This window comes from Notamacropus eugenii, chromosome 6 (genome assembly GCF_028372415.1).
Source record: "Notamacropus eugenii isolate mMacEug1 chromosome 6, mMacEug1.pri_v2, whole genome shotgun sequence".
Lineage (NCBI taxonomy): Eukaryota > Metazoa > Chordata > Mammalia > Diprotodontia > Macropodidae > Notamacropus > Notamacropus eugenii.
Window position 1 is genome coordinate 326,131,956 of NC_092877.1, and position 18,290 is coordinate 326,150,245.

General features: G+C 40.1%; 1 protein-coding gene and 1 non-coding gene across 23 annotated transcripts in view; both read left to right on the top strand.

Moving 5' to 3' along the window:
• RHBDD1 (rhomboid domain containing 1) overlaps positions 1–18,290 on the top strand; it is a 179,380-nt gene that overhangs the window by 93,469 nt on the left and 67,621 nt on the right. For all 22 annotated transcript variants that reach the window (XR_011969009.1, XR_011969002.1, XR_011969003.1 and 19 more), the window contains one exon: positions 4,692–4,748. Coding sequence is in view for 13 of the 22 variants with exons in the window: in XM_072618045.1 (XP_072474146.1) it covers positions 4,692–4,748 (57 nt within the window). In the remaining 9 variants the exon portion in view is untranslated. The remainder of the gene's footprint in view (positions 1–4,691; positions 4,749–18,290) is intronic.
• On the top strand, positions 418–545 carry LOC140512955 (U6atac minor spliceosomal RNA). Its single transcript, XR_011970007.1, has one exon. It is a non-coding gene; the product is annotated as a U6atac minor spliceosomal RNA (small nuclear RNA).

An 18,290-nucleotide genomic window follows, 5' to 3' on the forward strand; every position in this document is an offset into this window, starting at 1 on the left:
TGAAACAAGCATATTTGGGGAAGGTCAAGTGAATGTTGTTCGATGAAAGTGCTTTCCATCTTTATTATCTTTGAGAGAAGATGTGGTTATGGAAATCTCTTAAGTTTTATTTTTTGAAAACTCAGTACTTTGACTTCAAAAGAGATCTGGCTTCCAAAAACATATGCTTTGTTTTGATATGGGTTTTTGTGGCTCAAGGATTTATGTTCAGGGATGATAAATCCAGGTAAGGTTTTCTTTTCAAATATTCAAGCCTTTTAAAAGATTTTTAAATGCTTATTTTTTCTTAGCAGTTTTAAAATTTTCTCTTAAGTCCAATTTATGTATTCATACTGGGATACTAAATTTAAAAGATAAAAGGAATCATGGAAACCATCTTACCCAACTCCATTTCATACATTAAGAATCTGAGGCTCAGTGTTGTATGAAAGGAGAGAAGGTTAGCACTCCCCTTGATAAGGATGGGAGAGGTCCTAGTGGCCTTTACAACACATATACGGTTAAGGCATTGCCACCTACTCTGTGGCATCTAACCATGTTTTTTGAAAAGTTTTTGCACAACCAAACCCAGTGCAACCAAAATTCGGAGGGATGTAGTAAATTGGGAAAGAATTTTTACAGCTAATCTCAGGGATAAAGGCCTCATTTCTAGAATATATAGAGAACTGAGTCAAATGTACAATAATACAAGTCATTCCCCAATTGATAAATGTTCAAAGGATATGAACAGGCAATTTTCAGAGGAAGAAATTAAAGATATCTATAATCATGTGAAAAAATGCTCTAAATCACTTTTGATTAGAAAGATGCAAATCAAAACAACTCTGAGATACCACATCACACCTAGTAATTAGCAAACATGACAGAACAGGAAAATGATAAGTGTGGGAGAGTTGGAACACTAATTCATTGTTGGTGGAGCTGTGAGCTCATGCAACCGTTCTGGAGAGCGGTTTGGAACTATGCCCAAAGGGCTACAAAAATGTGCATACCCAGTATCGCTTCTAGGACTGTCTCCCCAAGAGATCACAAAAATGGGAAAGGGTCCCACATGTACAAAAATATTTATATCAGCACCCTTTGTGGTGGCCAAGAACTGGCAATCAAGGGGATGCCCATCCATTGGGGAATGGCTGAATAAATTATATGAATGTAGTGGAATAGTATTGCGCCATAAGAAATGATGAACAAGAAGACTTCAGGGAGGCCTGGAAGGACTTGTATGAACTGATGCTGAGCGAAAGGAGCAGGACCAGGAGAACTTTGTGCGCAGCAACGACCACAGTGTGCGAGAGTTTTTTCTCCTAGACATGGAACTTTGTAACAACGTAAGAACTTTAAAAAAAAAAATTCCCAATGGTCGTCTAAGGCAAAATGCCTTCCACACTCAGAGAAAGAACTATGGAATTCATTCGCAGAATGTAGCAGATCATTTGTGTGTGTGTGTGTGTGTGTGTGTGTGTGTGTGTGTGTGTGTGTGTGTGTGTATTGCTTTGATTTGTTACATGATTTCTTCCATTTATTTTAGTTCGTCTACGCAGCATGACTATAGTGAAAATGTATTCAGTAGGAAAGTATGTATAGATCCTATATAGAATTGTATGCCGTCTTGGGGAGGGAGGCGGGTGGTGGGGAGTAGGTAGGGGGGAAAAAAATCTTAGTTTTATGGTAGTGATTGCAGAACATTAAAAATAAAAAATAATTAAAAAAAGAATCTGAGGCACAGAGAGATTACACAGGTATTAAGTAGCAAAGCTGGGACCCAGAAATCACCCCCCCCCCAAAAAATTAGGTGTTAATGGTAGAATCAAAAATTAATTTCTCTTCAGTTGATAGTTCTGTAAACAATTAGGACCAACTGTCAGAAAAATCTGGGTTTGAATCACAGCTCTGATTTATAATATGACCATGAGTATGGATGCTACATATCTAGGCCTCACTTTTCCTGGTCTGACCCTCTCATCTTATAGATAAGAAAACCTGAGATCTGGAAAGATTCATTAAGTGACCTGTCCAGAGTCACACCAGTACTGTCATGGGTGGACTTTGAACTCACCTCTTTTGCCAAAGCCAGTGCACTTTCTCTTGTACCATTCATTTTTTGTAGAATGAGAGGATTGGAATAGATCAGGGATGAGGAAGCCATGTCCTTGAGGCCACAGGTGGCCTTCTAGGTCCTCAAGTGCAGTCCTTTGACTGAATCCAAACTTAATTTGTTCTGTGAAGTTTGGATTCATACAAAGGCAAAACTTGAAGACCTAGAGGGCCACATGTGGTTCCCCATCCCTGCAAGAGATGATCTCTAAGGGTATTTCCAGCCCTAAGACAGAGGCAGTTACTCTGTGCCAGGGCACTGTGCATAACTGGGAAATAAGTGGGAGCTAAAATAAAGACAATCTTTATCTTAAGGAATTTACATTCTCATTAGGGAAGATAACCTATAAAAGGAAGCTGCAAGTATTGGGGAAGGTACCCATGTGGGGGCAAGGTAAAGAAGTAGTCCAAAGGAGTTCAAAGAGAAGATGAAATGAGTTAACATATGGAAAACATCTTTCGTTGTTCAGGCAATTTTCGGACTCTTTATGTCCCCATTTGGGGTTTTCTTGGCAAAGATACTACAGTGGTTTGCCATTTCCTTCTCCAGCTCATTTGACAGGGGAGGAACTGAAGTTAAGCAGGGTTAGGTGACTTGCACAAGGTCATGCTGCCAGTAAGTGTCTGAGCCCAGATTTTAACTAAGAAAGATGAGTCTTTCTGACTCCAAGCCCCAAACTATTCACTGCATCACCTAGCTGCCCAGTGCCCCTAGCTAGGAAAGCATGGAGGCACTTAATAAATGCTTTTTTAAAAAATTCGCATTATGCTCGGTGCTTAATAAATACTTTTAAAAATGTATACTGTGCTTGATACTTCATAAATGCTCTAAAAAACAAGACACTTTGCAAACCTGAAGTGCTATGGGAATGCTAGATGTGGTTATTAGTCCAGGCGTGGGCTGCTCTGGGTTGAAATAAGCATGGCTGTCCTGGGTGCAGGGAGAAACTGACCAGTTGGAGAAAGCGGCTGTACTGCATGGATGCTGGGGAAGAACCTATAATCCTGAGAGAGACCACTGCACAGGGTCTTTCTCAGAAATGTCCCGTAGTTCTAACAGGTCCGTTGTGCTCACCATATCTTCCTCTTAAAGAGCATCGTTGGTCCTGCTGAGAGCGACCTCCTATCACTCTGCTTGGTTCTGCCTTGCCTTTCACTGGGGGGCAGGGATGTGAGATTCAGGACGTGTGGGGAGGAGGTTCAGGTAGCACCTGTTGGATAGGTTCTATCTGCAGGAGGGTCATCTCCACTATTACAGTTCTAGTTAAATATATACAGCTTGTTCCAGGAAGTCCGCCCAGAGATGAGCTTCATCAGCAGGAATGAGCAGGGCAAGATGAGAGTCCTCATTTTTTCCCATGTCATCTATTTCTTTTGCAGCTGATGCCAAATTAACATCTCAGAAGCCACAATCATTTTAAAATTTCTCCATGTATCCCTCCCCTCCAAAAAACTTGCCAGCTTGTAGGAGGACGAAGAAGTTATGCAGTGGATAGAGCTCTGGGCATAGAGTCAGGAACACTTTAGTCCAAATGCAGTCTCAGACACTTACTAGCTAAGTCACTTACTAGCAAGTCCTTTAACTCCTGTTTGCCTTAATTTTCTTATTTGTAAAATGGAGATAATAATAGCTTCTACTTCCCAGGGTTGTTATGAGAACCCAGTAATATAATAAATATAAAGTATTTATGCACAGAGCCTACGTGGCACATAGTATGTATTTTATGGATGTTATTAGTATTATTGTTGAGAATGAAAACTGGAATTTTCGTCAATGAATATTCCGTCTTCTGTCAATCTTTCTCTTTTTGTGGATCTCATGAATCAAGTTTGATACTTTTTTTTAAAATGTGTATATTCCTTCTTCAGAAACACAGTGAATTTGTACTAAGAGTATTTTCTATTAATGCAGTCATGGATCATAGAATAATAAGTCTAGAACTGGAGGCACCTCAGAGACCACCAAGTACAACCCTGTTTTGAGTTAAGGAAATTGAGCCCCAGCAGGTTGAGTTAAATGACTTGACCAACATCACTTAGTCACTTAGTGAATGTTAAAGGTCGGAGATGAACACAGGTTTTCCAACTACACAGCCAGGGAGCTTTTCGCCATACTGTGTTGACACCTTGACATTATGGATAAGGACTTATTTAACCTCTTATCAACTATAGACAATATAGTGATGCCAATTCTGCAAGGAATGAAGGAAGAATATAAGGAAAAAAAACACTTTTTTTGCTGGAAAAATTGAAGACATTAAAAAATATTTTGAGTTTACCTCAAGTATCAGCAAAATAATTATAGTTTTGAATTGTGCTTTTTTTTATTATGAACTTAGCCTCATTACCAAACACAAATATTTTGATATACGAGGAAGAACAAAGTAGCGTCATGTATACGCAACCAGGAACTTATGTCACTGACTGTGGTTTTTTTAAAGGTGTATATTAAATTGAACAGGGAAATAACAAAATTGACCTGATTTGTTTGTATCCCTCTTTTGAACTTTTTTGTTTTCTTCGCTATATTTTAAATGTGAGTATAATTTATAAAGCATAAAAATATCTCATGTCCTTTTTTATTTTTCTTGATCTAGGTATATTTTCCTTCAGCACCCATTACCCAAGACAGCAGTATTACTTCAGTGATACAGGTAAGTACTTCGTGAAAATAACTTTCACCAACAGTTTTTAAAATTTCTTTTATATGATTTCATTCATGTGGGAAACCTTCTCCACTCCAGGAAATTAGTTAGGGTTAAGTGACTTGCCCTCAGTCACTTAGCTGGTAAGTGTCAGAGGTTAGATTTAAACCCAGGTCTTCCTGACTTTAAACCCAGCACTGTACTCACTACACCACAGTACCTATTATTGCTTGTTTCATTTATTAATGTATCAATTTATTATTTTTTTAATTATTCTCAAAGTGCTGGTTTATTAATATATTGTTCCTATAACTGGTTATTCTATTTATCATAATTTATTATTTGTTGAGAAACGAAATAAAGTTTCCTTCTTTATAATAGTACTGCTAGGATATCTCATTGTGGCGTAGAGGTGACCTTGGTTTCTAAAAGTCTCTGCCAGAGAAGCTCAAATTTTGGCTGATCGTATTAAGCCGGGGAGGCTGTGAATACTATCCCATTGATGATCCATGGACTGAGGGGGCCCCCCTTCCTATGTGCAGAGGTCCTTATCACAGCTTAGCCAGAAGCTGTGGCTTTATTTGGCCCCAACAATCTTTGAAGATGTCTAGTAGTTATAGCATTCTAGAGCAGTTCTAGTGTTCTAGAGCAGTTCCTATTGATGCTGGAGGAATGAATGCTCACACCAGTAAAATCTGATATCTTTGACGGGTTGACACAAAGATTGGCTAATCCAATTGGCAATAGTTCAAATAATGATGATGGTGGTGATGATGATAAAACAATACTCTATTCTAATGTGGAACTCAAAGCTCTTTCGGACTCAGGATAAAGTATTTCATTTGTCCCTGAAGGGAAGCTAAAAATAAGGTTGTTAAAGGGAGGGGCAGATGAGGAAGGGGTGGGGAATTGGTAATAAGAGTAGTGAGTTGGAGCCATAGGCATGAAAAAGTGTATAGGAGAAAGCCACAGGCATGGTAAAGTCCAAGCTAGAGCATGGGACAGCTCATTCCTAGCCCAGAGGCCTTTCCTTTTAGCTTTTACTACTGAGCGTTAGGGACTGTCTCCAGTTAAGCAAGACTACCCTAGCACTAAATATCTACCCAAGCTGAGAGAGTGCCTCTAAAGTTAAAGGATATTAGATGGGATGAACAGAATGCATTGTTTCTTCTCCTTACTTTCCAGTAAATAGGTGGGGCAGAGTGCGTGGTTCAAATGCATAGGTCTAGGGCTGTATGTACCACATTCCAACTACCCCAGGGAGCACTGGGGTAACTGGAGCATTGCCAGGTGACATACTAGAGAAGCAGCAGGCTTGGGAAGTACTCTGTGTACTTTGCATGCATGCCAGTTTAGAACAGCTATAGAGTTCAAAATATAGAGTTGTGGATTTGTTTTAAAGAGTGGGTCCTTTGATTTTTTGATATTTTGATCTGCAGATCCAAATCTGCTGCCTTTTCTTTATTCCGTCATAAAGTATTAAAGATTGTTTTTAATCCATCAGTCAATTACATTTATCTAGTGACCACAGCAGAAAGACACAAAAAGGAAAAGATGACGTGCATCCTCGAGAAATTTATAATTTAAATGGTAACACAGGACCGACACGTAATAGAGAAAGACAGTCCTGGGCAAGTAACATGATGCATTTGCCTAGTGAACTGTAGAATAATGGAAATTGATTTATTCCAGGTATAGTTAGTAAGGACTAGGTAAGACAAAGAGCAGTGTGGGTGGGATGTGCATAGCATGTGTGGAAGGAAGCATGGTTTTCCATGTTTTGGAAACTGAGGATATTTAGCATGAATTAGAGAAGACATTATAGCTGTCTTCCAGTATTTTTCAAAGGCAGCTACTTTAAACAAAAGACAGAATAGGATGTGTTCTGCTCGGCCCCAGGTGGCAGAATGAGAAGCAGTGGGTAGAAATGACAAGCTTTTTTAAGCTTTTTTTTTCCTTTTCAATTAATGAGCATTTATTTTCCTTTCCTCTCCATCCAGGTCTTCCCCATCCCTCAGGGTAATAGGTTACTTGTCTGGTAACTAGCAACCATTAACTTAACCTGACAGAATTGAGAAAATAAACATATTCTTTAAATTGTCAAGTCACAAGCTGTCCCCCCCCCCCCACATTAAAAAAATATCCGTAGTTGAGCATAAGAAATGTCTGTTCTGGCCGTATCTAAAAACGTGTCTCATTCGGTCTTGAATCTCTCACCTCTCTGTCAGGAGGTAGGTGGTACGATTTATCATTAGTCCTCTGCAAAGTCTTTCAAAGTTATTTATCTTTACAAATAGTATGAATTTTCTTCCGGGCCTGTTCACTTCACTCTGCCTCAGTTTATGCAGTGCATCTTCCCAGATTTCTATGATGCTGCCTCATATCATTTCTTATATCATTATGGTGGTATGCTGTTTCATTCATAGACCTTAATTTGTTTAGCCACTCTCTGACTGATGGCATGATGGAGAGAATGGCTAATTTTTAATTGTTCTTTCATATGATCAGCTTAGTCATCGTAACCAAATATAAATGTTTCAGCTTATCAGGAAGAGCAAAGTAGAGGAGTATATAAAAGCATGGATGATGAGTGCTGTCCCAAAGTGCAAAAGGCTGCTTTGGAAGATAAGGATTTTCCTTTCCTGGAGCTCTTAAAGCAATGGGCGGATGACCACTCACTGGACATGTGGTAAACAGGGTCTTCAGGTCAGATGGTGTAGAGTAGATTACCATTGAGTCTCTTTCCAACCCTGGTAACCCATAAACCATGATAATTGTCTAGTTTGCCTATTGAATTTTTTTATCGATTTTAAAGCCCTGCCAGGGTTGTTTCAGTCACTAGGAAAAGACTAGCGCATGACCACCAGCCATGTTCACACTGTATGACGTTAAACACCATCCATCGACTGGCTTGCTGCAGCTGTTGGTAATGACTTGGCTTTTTATATATACCAGTGCTTGTTACTTATTAAACCGAGAGCACAGGACATTTTTTGGCAGTGGATGGGACAGAATATTTTATAAAACTGACAGCAACAAAAGCTATTTTTTTTATAACACTGTTCTGCCAGTGTTAAATCAGAAACAGTGAGTGTGTTCACAGCTTATTTCTGGTTGTGACAGTCAGGGTGACAGCAGGTTTGCTTCCCTGTGTTTTCATTACCTCTGATAACTAGGCACCATTAACTTAACCTGGAAGAATTAAGAATAATTCTTTAAATAGTCAATTCATAAGATATCCCACTTGGAATTGGAAAAGGGAAAAATGAAATTGGTTTTCACCATTATAACTTTGAGAAAATAATAATATAGCCTCCAAGCTCTCTTTGAAAGATAGCAAAGGATGCAAGAGAGAGAGCCAGAGGGAGGGTTAGGAATGGAAAGATAAATCTGGGATTCATCAATGTGAGGGTTATAATTGAGGGCATGGGAATGTATGAGATCACCCAGGGTGTAGATAGGGAGAATCATCCTTGAAAATATGTAGCAACCCTAACCTCCCTTGGCATAGTACACAGATCCTTCACTAACATTATAGTCAAAACGTTCTTGATTTCAAAAATCCACTTTCAAACTCAAATCTTGTTGGTGGCTATGTCCCATATTCAATTCAAGAAAGATTTTATTAAGAACCTAGTATGTATAAGGAACTGTGTGAAGCACTGGGGGCTCCAAAGGTAAAAATTGTATAGACCCTACCTTTAATGCACACATCTTCTCCTGGGGCAAATGTTGCTCATCTTCTACTGGGGAGAATGTCATGTACAAAAATAAAATACAGCACAGGGAATGAGGAGGAAAAAGTGCTGTAGGAATATCTGAGGAATGAGAGAATACTCTCAGCCTTGGAGAATCAGGGAAGGTGTCCCCTGGAAGAGGCTCTTGAGCTAAGCTTTTGAAGGGAGAGAGGCATTCTGAACAATAGAAGTGAGAAGAGCTTTTGCCTTACATGCATAGGGGGATGACTTCAGTGAATGTATGGAAGCCACAGGTGACATGCTGGATTTAGGGGAGGACCTAATAGTCGTATTTGGCTATAATATAATGTATGGGAAGGGTAGTGATATGAAATAAAGTATGGTAGGTGTCCTAGATTCAGAGCTATAAGGATCATCTAGTCAGATTTTGGAGCACTTAACATAGTGCCTAGCATGTAGCAGGCCCTTAATCAATATTGGCTGATTGATTGGAAGACCTTTATTGAATTTGTATTTTAATACCAGAAGCAATAGGGAGCTATGGAAGATTTTGTTTTGTTTCTAATTAGAGGATTGACACAGTCAGATTTGGTGCCTTAGGGAGATTACTTGGGAAGCTAGGTAAAGAATGGATTGGTGATGGAAAATACTGGAGTCTGATTTAGAAGCTAATGCAATAATTCAGTCAGGAGATGATGAAGCTGCCAACAAATCTGGTAACAGTATGGAGGGAGAAAAGGTACGTGATGGAGCTAGATGTGATGGGTATTGGCAGCCAGTACATACAGGTGCTGGATGACATGAAAAGATCTGAAGATCACAAAATCAGATTTGGAAGGAATCTTGAAGGCTACTTGAGTCTAATCTATACCTCTTCCCCCTTCATCTTATTTTTTAAAAAATTTTTATTAATTATTTTTAGTTTTTAACAGACACTTCCACAAGATTTTGAGATTCAAATTTTCTCCCCATCTCTCCTCTCCTCCCACCCCAAGATGGTGTCCATTCTGATTACCCCTTCCTCCAGTCTTCCCTCCCTTCATTTTATAGATAAACTGAGGCACAGAGAAATTAAGTGGCCTACAGTCACATAGAACTAGTAAGTGACGAAGGTCTTCCTTACCCAGAGTCCAGCACGGTTTACTTTTCCATGCTGCCACTAAAACTCCAAGATGATGTGGTTTCAGATCTGGATGCCTGGGAGGAAGATGATGCCCTCAATAAAAATGGGGAAATTTGCAGGAGGGCCCAGTTTTGATGGGATGATGAGTTCCATTTTAGAAGGGATGAGTTTGAGGGGACACACCCATGCCCAGCAGGCAGTTGGAAATTCAGGACAGTATTTCAGGAGAAAAATTAGAGGTGATGGAGAGATATGAACATGGTTAGCCTCAGAGATTATTCAAGGGGCAGAAGAAGACATGGTAGCCATCTTCAAACATTTAAAGGAAAAGACTTTGTGTGGAAGTGGGAGGGACTAAGAACTGTTTTATTTAACCCCAATGGGCAATGATTGGCAAAGAGGCCATTGTCGTCTGGACATCAGGAAAAGCTTCCTTAAAATCAGAGCTATCCTCAAAGTGGAAATGACCACCTTGAGAGATGATGTCTTTTCTGTCTTTGTTGATCTTTTGGCAGAAAAACAATGATCATTTGTCAGGTGTGTTATGGTGGAGTTGCCTTTCTCATATAAGTTGGACCAGAGAGGTGGCTGCCATTGTCCCTTCCAAATGTTGTATTCTGCGATTCTGCATCTTAGGAATAATAGGCTTTTGAGAGCTGGGTGGAAAATGGATTGAAGGAGGAAAGCATGGAGACCAATTGGGAGGATACTGCAGATAAATTTACAAGTCTGAATGTCATGGCAGGTGGAGAGCCAGCCTCAGAGCCACGAAGACATGGCTTCAAGTCTTGTCTGTGATATATATTGGCCATGTGACCCTGGATGAATCACTGAACTTCTCAGTACTCTAAGCAGCTCTCTTAAGACTAGAAGTTTTGGGGAAGATGCCAACCAGCCTTGGTACAGGGATGCCAGCCAGCCTTGGTACAGGGAGTGAGTGTCTTCCTTTGTGAGCTCTCTGTGTCAAGGAAATCACATACCTTGGCCCTATCCCTTAACAGCAGAATAGCAGTTTGTCCCAGGATCATTTCTATCAGAAATCTACCAAAGACACAGCCTGGTCTTCTCCTTATCCCCGTTGAATTCCTACTGAGCTGTCTTTTCTATATCTTTATCAGTTCCAACTCAATAATTTGTTTATCTGTGAATCTTTCTGAGTACGCCTGCCACAGTAATCTTTCTTAAACACATTTTCACTTAAACTCAGTCTCAGTATGTGGTGAGAGTCAGAAGTTCTGGATTCTGGTCACAACTCTGCCATTTTTCTCTGTGACTCTCTGGCTGTCAGTTTTCACAGCTGTAAAATGAGGGGTGTTGGACAGAGTCTGTAAAACCCTGTGATCCTCTGCTCAGAAACCTTGTTGCCAGCTCAGTCAAATGCAGATGTCCCTACCAGTTTTCCCAGGTTTTTCCACCTTTGGACTTGTCCCATTCATCCCAGTTTTCTCTCTCACTCCTCCCGCGCTTGAATCTTTTGCCCAGTTTTAAGCTAGTTTCATTCTCATCTATGACACGTGCTACATTTATTGCCTATTCTGTGTTTGCCTTAGTTTCATTCATTCATTTAAAAAAAATTTATTAGCTCCAAGTTTGTGTGGGTTCTGTGCTGGTCCCTGGGGAGATAAGAAAAAGAAAACAAAACAGAATGTAAATAACAGTCCTTGCTTTCAAGGCACCCCCAGTCTGTTGGAGGGGAACAAATTAGCCGAGGAAAGTGACTATCAAATTTATACAAAATAATTTCCAGTGCGGGGAGGAGGAGGGACATAGCCTGCAAGAGATGTCCCTTGTGTTTTTAAAGAAATGAGAAATTCTGGGAAGAAAAAGTGAGGATCAGAGAGGGCATTCCTGGCATAGGGAGCAGAGCAAAGGCATGGCACTGAGAAATGAATGGAACGTCACATTCTTGGAAGAGCCAATAGGCCAATTTGGCTGGAATTGTAAGTACAAAAGGTGAGCTGTAGCGACGTCATAAAGGACTTTAAATCCTGAACAGAGGAGTTGGTATTTTATTTTAGAGACAGTGGAGAAGCCACTGGAGTTCATGGAGAAGGGGTGACATGTATAGACCTATGCTTCCGGGAACATCAATATGGCAGCCATTTGGAGGATGTGAATTGGAGAGGGAAGGAGCTGGAGGCAGAGACTCTGCCCTTATCATTTCCTTTCATTGTCCTTGAAGACTTCGGTCAAGTTACTTCTCCATTTAGGTTTCCTTGACCCCATTTATTTGTAACACCCCTGGACTCCTGTAAGGCTTAAAACGTGAAGCAGGCAACCACACTTATTCATGTTGTTTCCCGAATGTTTCCATGTCTCTTTTTTTCCTCAAAAACTGGATTTTAAATTGCTTTGGGCATCCAGATTCCATGTCTTCTTTGGCATCCTGTATAGCACCTAGCATGATGAAGGGCACATGGTCGAGCTGTCCCAAACATTTGATTTAAAACAGTTTCTCCTGGAGGCCTCAGGATGGGAGGTCTAGGCTAGACCGGTGGCCCTTTCTGCCAGAATCTGGGTGCAGTTCCATTTTTATTGATGTTTTCATAATAAACCTCTATGGGTACAGGCCAGGTTGACCCACATTTGCCATTATTGTAGCTGACTTTGGCTCTAGGATGTCTACATCAGAGCTGGGTCTCAATGACACACTGAAAGTGGATGGTCATCTGGTTAAGTACCATGGGCCAAACTGGCAGCATCAAGTGTATGGCAGAAAGTATCCTTCATAGAATTTTCCATATTTATAGTGCTTAGGGATAACTACTCTTATTCTATTGTCAGCAAGAAGCTCCTGGAGCATGCCACCCAACTCAAGTCTTCTTATCACAGTTGCTATGGTCAGATGGTTGGGACTTCTCTAGATCAAGGAGAGAGTGAGGCTGGTGACTTTGCCCAGCTCTGCCTCACTTAAACTCAAGTCACTTGCAAGTCAAGACATCACCCTCCTGGTATAATTGGTCCTCTTTGAGAATGAAGGACAAACAACCATCTGTTAGTAGTAGTAGCTATTCTACTGGGAATCCAACTGGCCAGTTCCAGTTGGACAACGCTCCTTCCTTCCTTTCTGCCTTCCTTCTTTCCCTCCCTCCCTTCCTTTCTTCTTTCCTTCCTGCCTTCCTTCCTTTCTTCTGTCCTCATGGGAAATCATACCCTTACCTGCAGGTGCTCTGTCCAAAGGACTATAAATTTTGATAACTAAAACATGGCAAGATATCATGGGGTTTATGGGGTTTTTTCTCTTCCCTACTTATTTATTCTATCATTTAAAAAAATAACTAGGGCAATTTGATTCTTTTGCCCCAGTGGATTTCATTTATGATTTCTTGAAATACTGCCCTAGAAAATCCAACCTTGATAAAGCCCACGGGATTCAAATGGAGCTTCTTGATCATGCCTCAAATATGATTCACTTTGCCTCTCACTGATTGGCCAAAAGTAGGTCCCAGCCCAAGCCTCACTTGGTCATTGTTTGGTTGCTCAGAATGAGTGTAAATAGTGTTTCTGTTCTGACTGGAAACCCTTCCCCTCCCAGTTTGGTTTTTGTTTTTTCTAAGTAGGCAAATGAGGCCATCTTTGCCTCATTTCTTACCTAGCCTTAAATCATTGAATGGGTGTTGCCTCAGACAAACTGAGGCCTGGGAAAGACATTACCCTAAAAAGGCCAAGTTCTCCCACTGCATCTGGAGTCATCTCCAGTTGTCCTGATCTCTCTCTTGCCACTGGACTCAGATGACCCTGGAGGACAGAGTGAAGCTGATGACTTTGCCCAGCTCTGCCTCACTAAAATCCAATTCACTTTCAAGTCAAGACATCATCCTCCTGATGTCATTGGTCCTCTTTGAGAACGAAGGACAAACAACCAGATCTGGAGACCACACGATCAGTATGAGGGAATGAGACATTATGGGAAGACCCAAGTTCAAGTCTCACCTCAGACACTTACTAATTGGGTGACTCTGGGCAAGTCACTTCACTTCTGTCTGATTCACTTTCCTCATCTGTAAAATGACCTGAAAAAGGAAATGGCAAACCACTCTATTGTCTCTGTCAAGAAAACTCCAAATATGATTACAAAGCGTCAAACACGACTAATACGACTAAACCACAATAACAAGCTTCCCAGAGTTGTTAAGACAAAGTGAGATATTCCCACAGTTCTTTGTAAGTCTAAAAGCACTATTATCAATGCTAGTTATTATTGTTAAATTATTTGTAGAATGCTTTATAGAATGGTAGTTAGTAGGACATAGAGATTTTCGTACGTTGGTCTTTCATAATCTGATCTGGATGCAGACATGCCATCACTTTTGGAAAGCCTGAATAACAGCCTTGGAAGCAGTAATAGAAAAGCTTTTGGCCTACTTCAGCTGGCCTGCTTTGCGTTCTTATGGAATCACTGTGTTTTGGAGTTGGTAGGCATCTCAGGATTTATCTAGACCAGGAGTAGAGAACCTGGGGCCTTGAGGCTACATGTGCAGCCCTTTGAATCCAAATTTCACAGAATAAATCCTTGAGGCTACAGGTTCTCCCCTACCCCACCCTGCCTCCATCTAGACCTAATTCCATCTGGAAATTTTCTCCTGGGAAAATTTGAACCTCAGGTTAGATGCATGGGAAATGGGTACATCTGCATTACATTGTTTTTGAAGTCAGTACTTCTGAGTTCCTTGATAGGGAAAACTCTTCCGTGTAGAGACTCCCCCTCCCAATGCAAATCCACAGCTTAGCTGTAATGTGCTACCTTGGAGAGTTCTCTGGGAGAAACTTCCTTATGGGTATACTATACTATGTTTCAGAGACAAGACTGGAACTCAGGTCTCTCCTGATGCCAGAGCCACCCTCTCTACCTACTTACACTATGGTATTTGTCATATAGTAGGTATTTAATAAATGTCTGATCACAGTCCTTTAGATTGTGAACTCCTCAAGAATGAAGATTATCTTTTACCTCCTTTTGTATTACTAGTGATTGGTATAGTACCTGATACATAGTAGACTCTTCTCATGTTGAGTACAAAAATAGTTCTTGGTCCTGTAGAATCATTATACAGTACTTTTTATGCCTGTATGTGATAACTTTCTCCCTTCATCTGCATGGTCCATTTTTAGACCACACAATCCTAGAGGACGCTGATTAGATTTGTTTATTTTTACGCTGTCCTAACAATACACTGTATGCACCTGGAACAGAGGCAGCTGGGTGGCCCAGTGTATACAGCCTGATATCAGGAAGACCTGAGTTCAAATTGGCATCAGATACTTGGTAACTGTGTGACCCTGGGCAAGTCACTTAACCCTGTCTGTCTCAGTTTCTTCATCTGTAAAATGAGCTGGAGAAGGAAATGGCAAACTACTCCAATTGTCATTGCCAAGAAAACTCCAAATGGGATCATAAAGAGTCAGAAATCACTGATAAACTGGATAAACAACTGGATAAAACTAGAACTTGTGTTATTTGGTTTGTAGTACAATCAAAAGAGCCCTGACTCTTAGGGGGAGGACCTGGATTTAAATCCCACCTCTAGTGCTTATTACCATGTGACCTTTGGCCTAAGTTTCCTTTTCTGTAAAATGGGGAAGGGAATGAAACTCGACCTCTGAGGTCCCTTCTAGTTACAGCTGGATAAACCTGTGATCTATGTTTTTTTTCCTCTCAGTCTGGATTCTTAAAGAGAAGTCATGGCTTCCAAAGGCTAATTTAATTGTAAATTGGTGCGTTTTATTTATTTGTTCCTCCTGTGACTCACCCTTCCCCTTTGTTAAAAGGGAACCCGCTTGTTAACTCCCTTCCATGGAAGATACTCAGGATCCAGAAATCAGACCATTAAGGGGGCAAAATAAAGGGCCCCATTTTCCTTCTTTAGAACCTTTCTGCAGCCCCTTCTCTACCCCATAGAAGAATCACCAGATCTGCATTTTTTCACATAGTTTGAGTACAGATACTGGGTGGCCATGGGAAAATCACTTAGCCTCTCTGATCTTCATGGTCCTTATCCCTAATATGAGGAATTTGAACCAAATGTTTGCCAGAGTCCCTTCTAGCTCTAATGTTCAATGATTCCAGGAAAGAATTTTAGCTTTGCAAAAAACAATATCCTATAAAGCTGAGGATTCATATCGGCAACCAGCCGAGGAACATTTAAGAGTGGATCTCTCATGAGTACAGACTTATTGTCAATGTGACCATACCCAGCTAAGAAAGGCTTTATAAGCCAATGAACCTCATGAATGTTAAAAAAATCTGTGACTAATTTTTCTAATCTTGGTATTGTTTCTTGATCTCCTTTGCCATGAAAATCTGGTATGTCTATAAGGAACAGATGGAAAGCTAATGGAATAATGATAACCAGAATTTCTTTTAACATAGTGCCAAAGTATATAGCTATGAAAGAATGTTCAACTAGGTTTGGTTTTTAAATACAGTTTAAATGTAATTCTCTTAAGAGTTTGAGTTTTAGAGTTTTCCAGGAATATAAATTACAAACCTATAAAAAGAAAGCTAATTGGACCAGCAGAACCGTTAGAGAACGTTCCCGGTACCTGAAGACCTATTCTCTTTGTCATACATGTCATTGAGATACTCAGGGTTATTGATGACTCATATATAATACCTTTAATCACACAAGTCTTTGACTTACAGGCTGCAAGTTCCTCCCAACCCTCCTCCTCCCTCCTTTGTCTGACAAGTACCAAAATTAGGTTCTGTAGTATTCACATGTTCAGGCTTGTAGACTATCTTTCAGTAAGGCATTGGCTGGAGTGTTTGAATGAGAAATAACATGAGGAAAAAGGCATTTTCTAAATCAAGAAAATGTTCCCTCAAATCACAGTAAATGTGTATGACAGATAAATTATAAAGATACAGGACTGAGTAATCAGAGGTATTCAGGCATTTTGGATTTTAATTTAACTGAATGTTAAACAACAAAAAATACCTCCTCTACCCCCTGCCTAAATGATACAAAAATTCCTAAAACGCATCAGGAAAGAACTTTTGTGAGAAAACTACTTTTTGTAAGAGTGCAGGACTTGTCATAAATGACACTGATAACTGCCCAATATGCTTTTTCTATTTCCAAAAATAATAATAATGTTGTTGTTTAGTTGTTTCAGTTGTGTCTGACTCTTCATGACCCATTTGGAGTTTTCTTGGCAAAGATACTAGAGTAGCTTTCCATTTCCTTCTCAGACTCATTTTACAGATGAGGAAACTGAAGCAAACAGGGTTAATCGGCTTACCCAGAGTCACACAGCTAGTATATATTTGAGGTGGAATTTGAACTCAGGTCTTCCTGACTCTAGACGTGGCACTTTATCCACTGCACTACCTAGATGCACCTAAATGATAAAAAGAGTTGATATTAAGAGAGTGCTTTAAGGTTTACAAAGCAACCTGCATAAATCATCTCAATTTGACCCTCACTGTTTATACAGATTTGGAAACTGAGGCTCAGAGAGTTTCAGTGACCCCCCCCTTGACCACACAGATAGGAAGTGACCTAACTTCAAGTTAAAGGCCCTTTCTACCATACCACTGTGATAAGGGGCCATTAGGGAAGGAGGCTCCATCTCTTCCTGCCCAAGGAATGATTAGACTTCCTTCAGTAAATTCAGATTCCTGTTGGTAAACATTTTGCTCCTTTTTAAGGGCTAACTTAGTTAGGATTCTTCAGTTCTGAGTTCACTGTTGTGTTTCCAACACTCTCCCCCATGGAAGGGTCTGTAATTTTAGAATGAAATGTAAAAAAATTGACATTTGGTGTGTTGAGAAAAGATTCATCATTTTATTCACTATTTATTTGTTCAATGTCCCTTGTGTGGGCTAGGCACCGTTATGAATCCAAATAGCACTTGGGTGAAGAGCTCACTAATAAGTGCAGCAAGATATAAACGGACAAATAGACATTTACTGGTAAAGGTAGATATCAAAGTGCAGCACGGGTTCACAGTGAGCCATTGATTATCCCATTGACTTATCTCTGGCTACAGTGCATTCTTCCCATTAGCGTTTCCCATTACAGTAGGAGAAGTCTGTGCTTCCATGGTGATTCCTATACCTGAAGGTCAATTTGTGGAAGACTGCTGTTTTTAAAAATTATATCCAGATACTTCTACTTCCTCAGGCTATTGTGATGACTTAGCAAATGAAGTTTATTTCAACTTCTTAAACAATAGTAGCTAAGACTTTGCATTTGAGGAAGAAAAAGAAATTTAAGTTGTTTAGGATGGAGTAATGCCTCCCTACTTTGGATAAATGGAGACAGATTGACTAAAATAGGATCACGGTATCACAGAGGTGGTGCCAGAGAGAAAGTTAGAGGTCAACTATCCCAGCCCTCTTATTTCTCATGAAAGAAAGCTGAGGTGCATGGAGATTAAATGATGTCATACAAGTAGCAAGTATTACAGGTAGGATTTGAACCCAAGTCTTCTGACTCCGGGAAGCTAGTATTCTTTCCACTTGGTTAATGAAACAAAATAAAATGACATTGTAGAATCTTCTCAAAGAAAGAATTAGGCTGCTAGAATATTGCCTAAAAGGGATCTTTTTTAAGGAAGGCAGAACGTGACATAGTAGATGGAGTGAGGCAGATCTCACATATACCAGTTTAGCTGTCTGACAGGTCATTTGCCTGCTCAGCCTCAGTTTTCTCATCTGTAAAATGGGGACATTTTTAATTTTTGATGGAGGATAACAAAAGTACCTGCTTCACATAACTGTGGTGA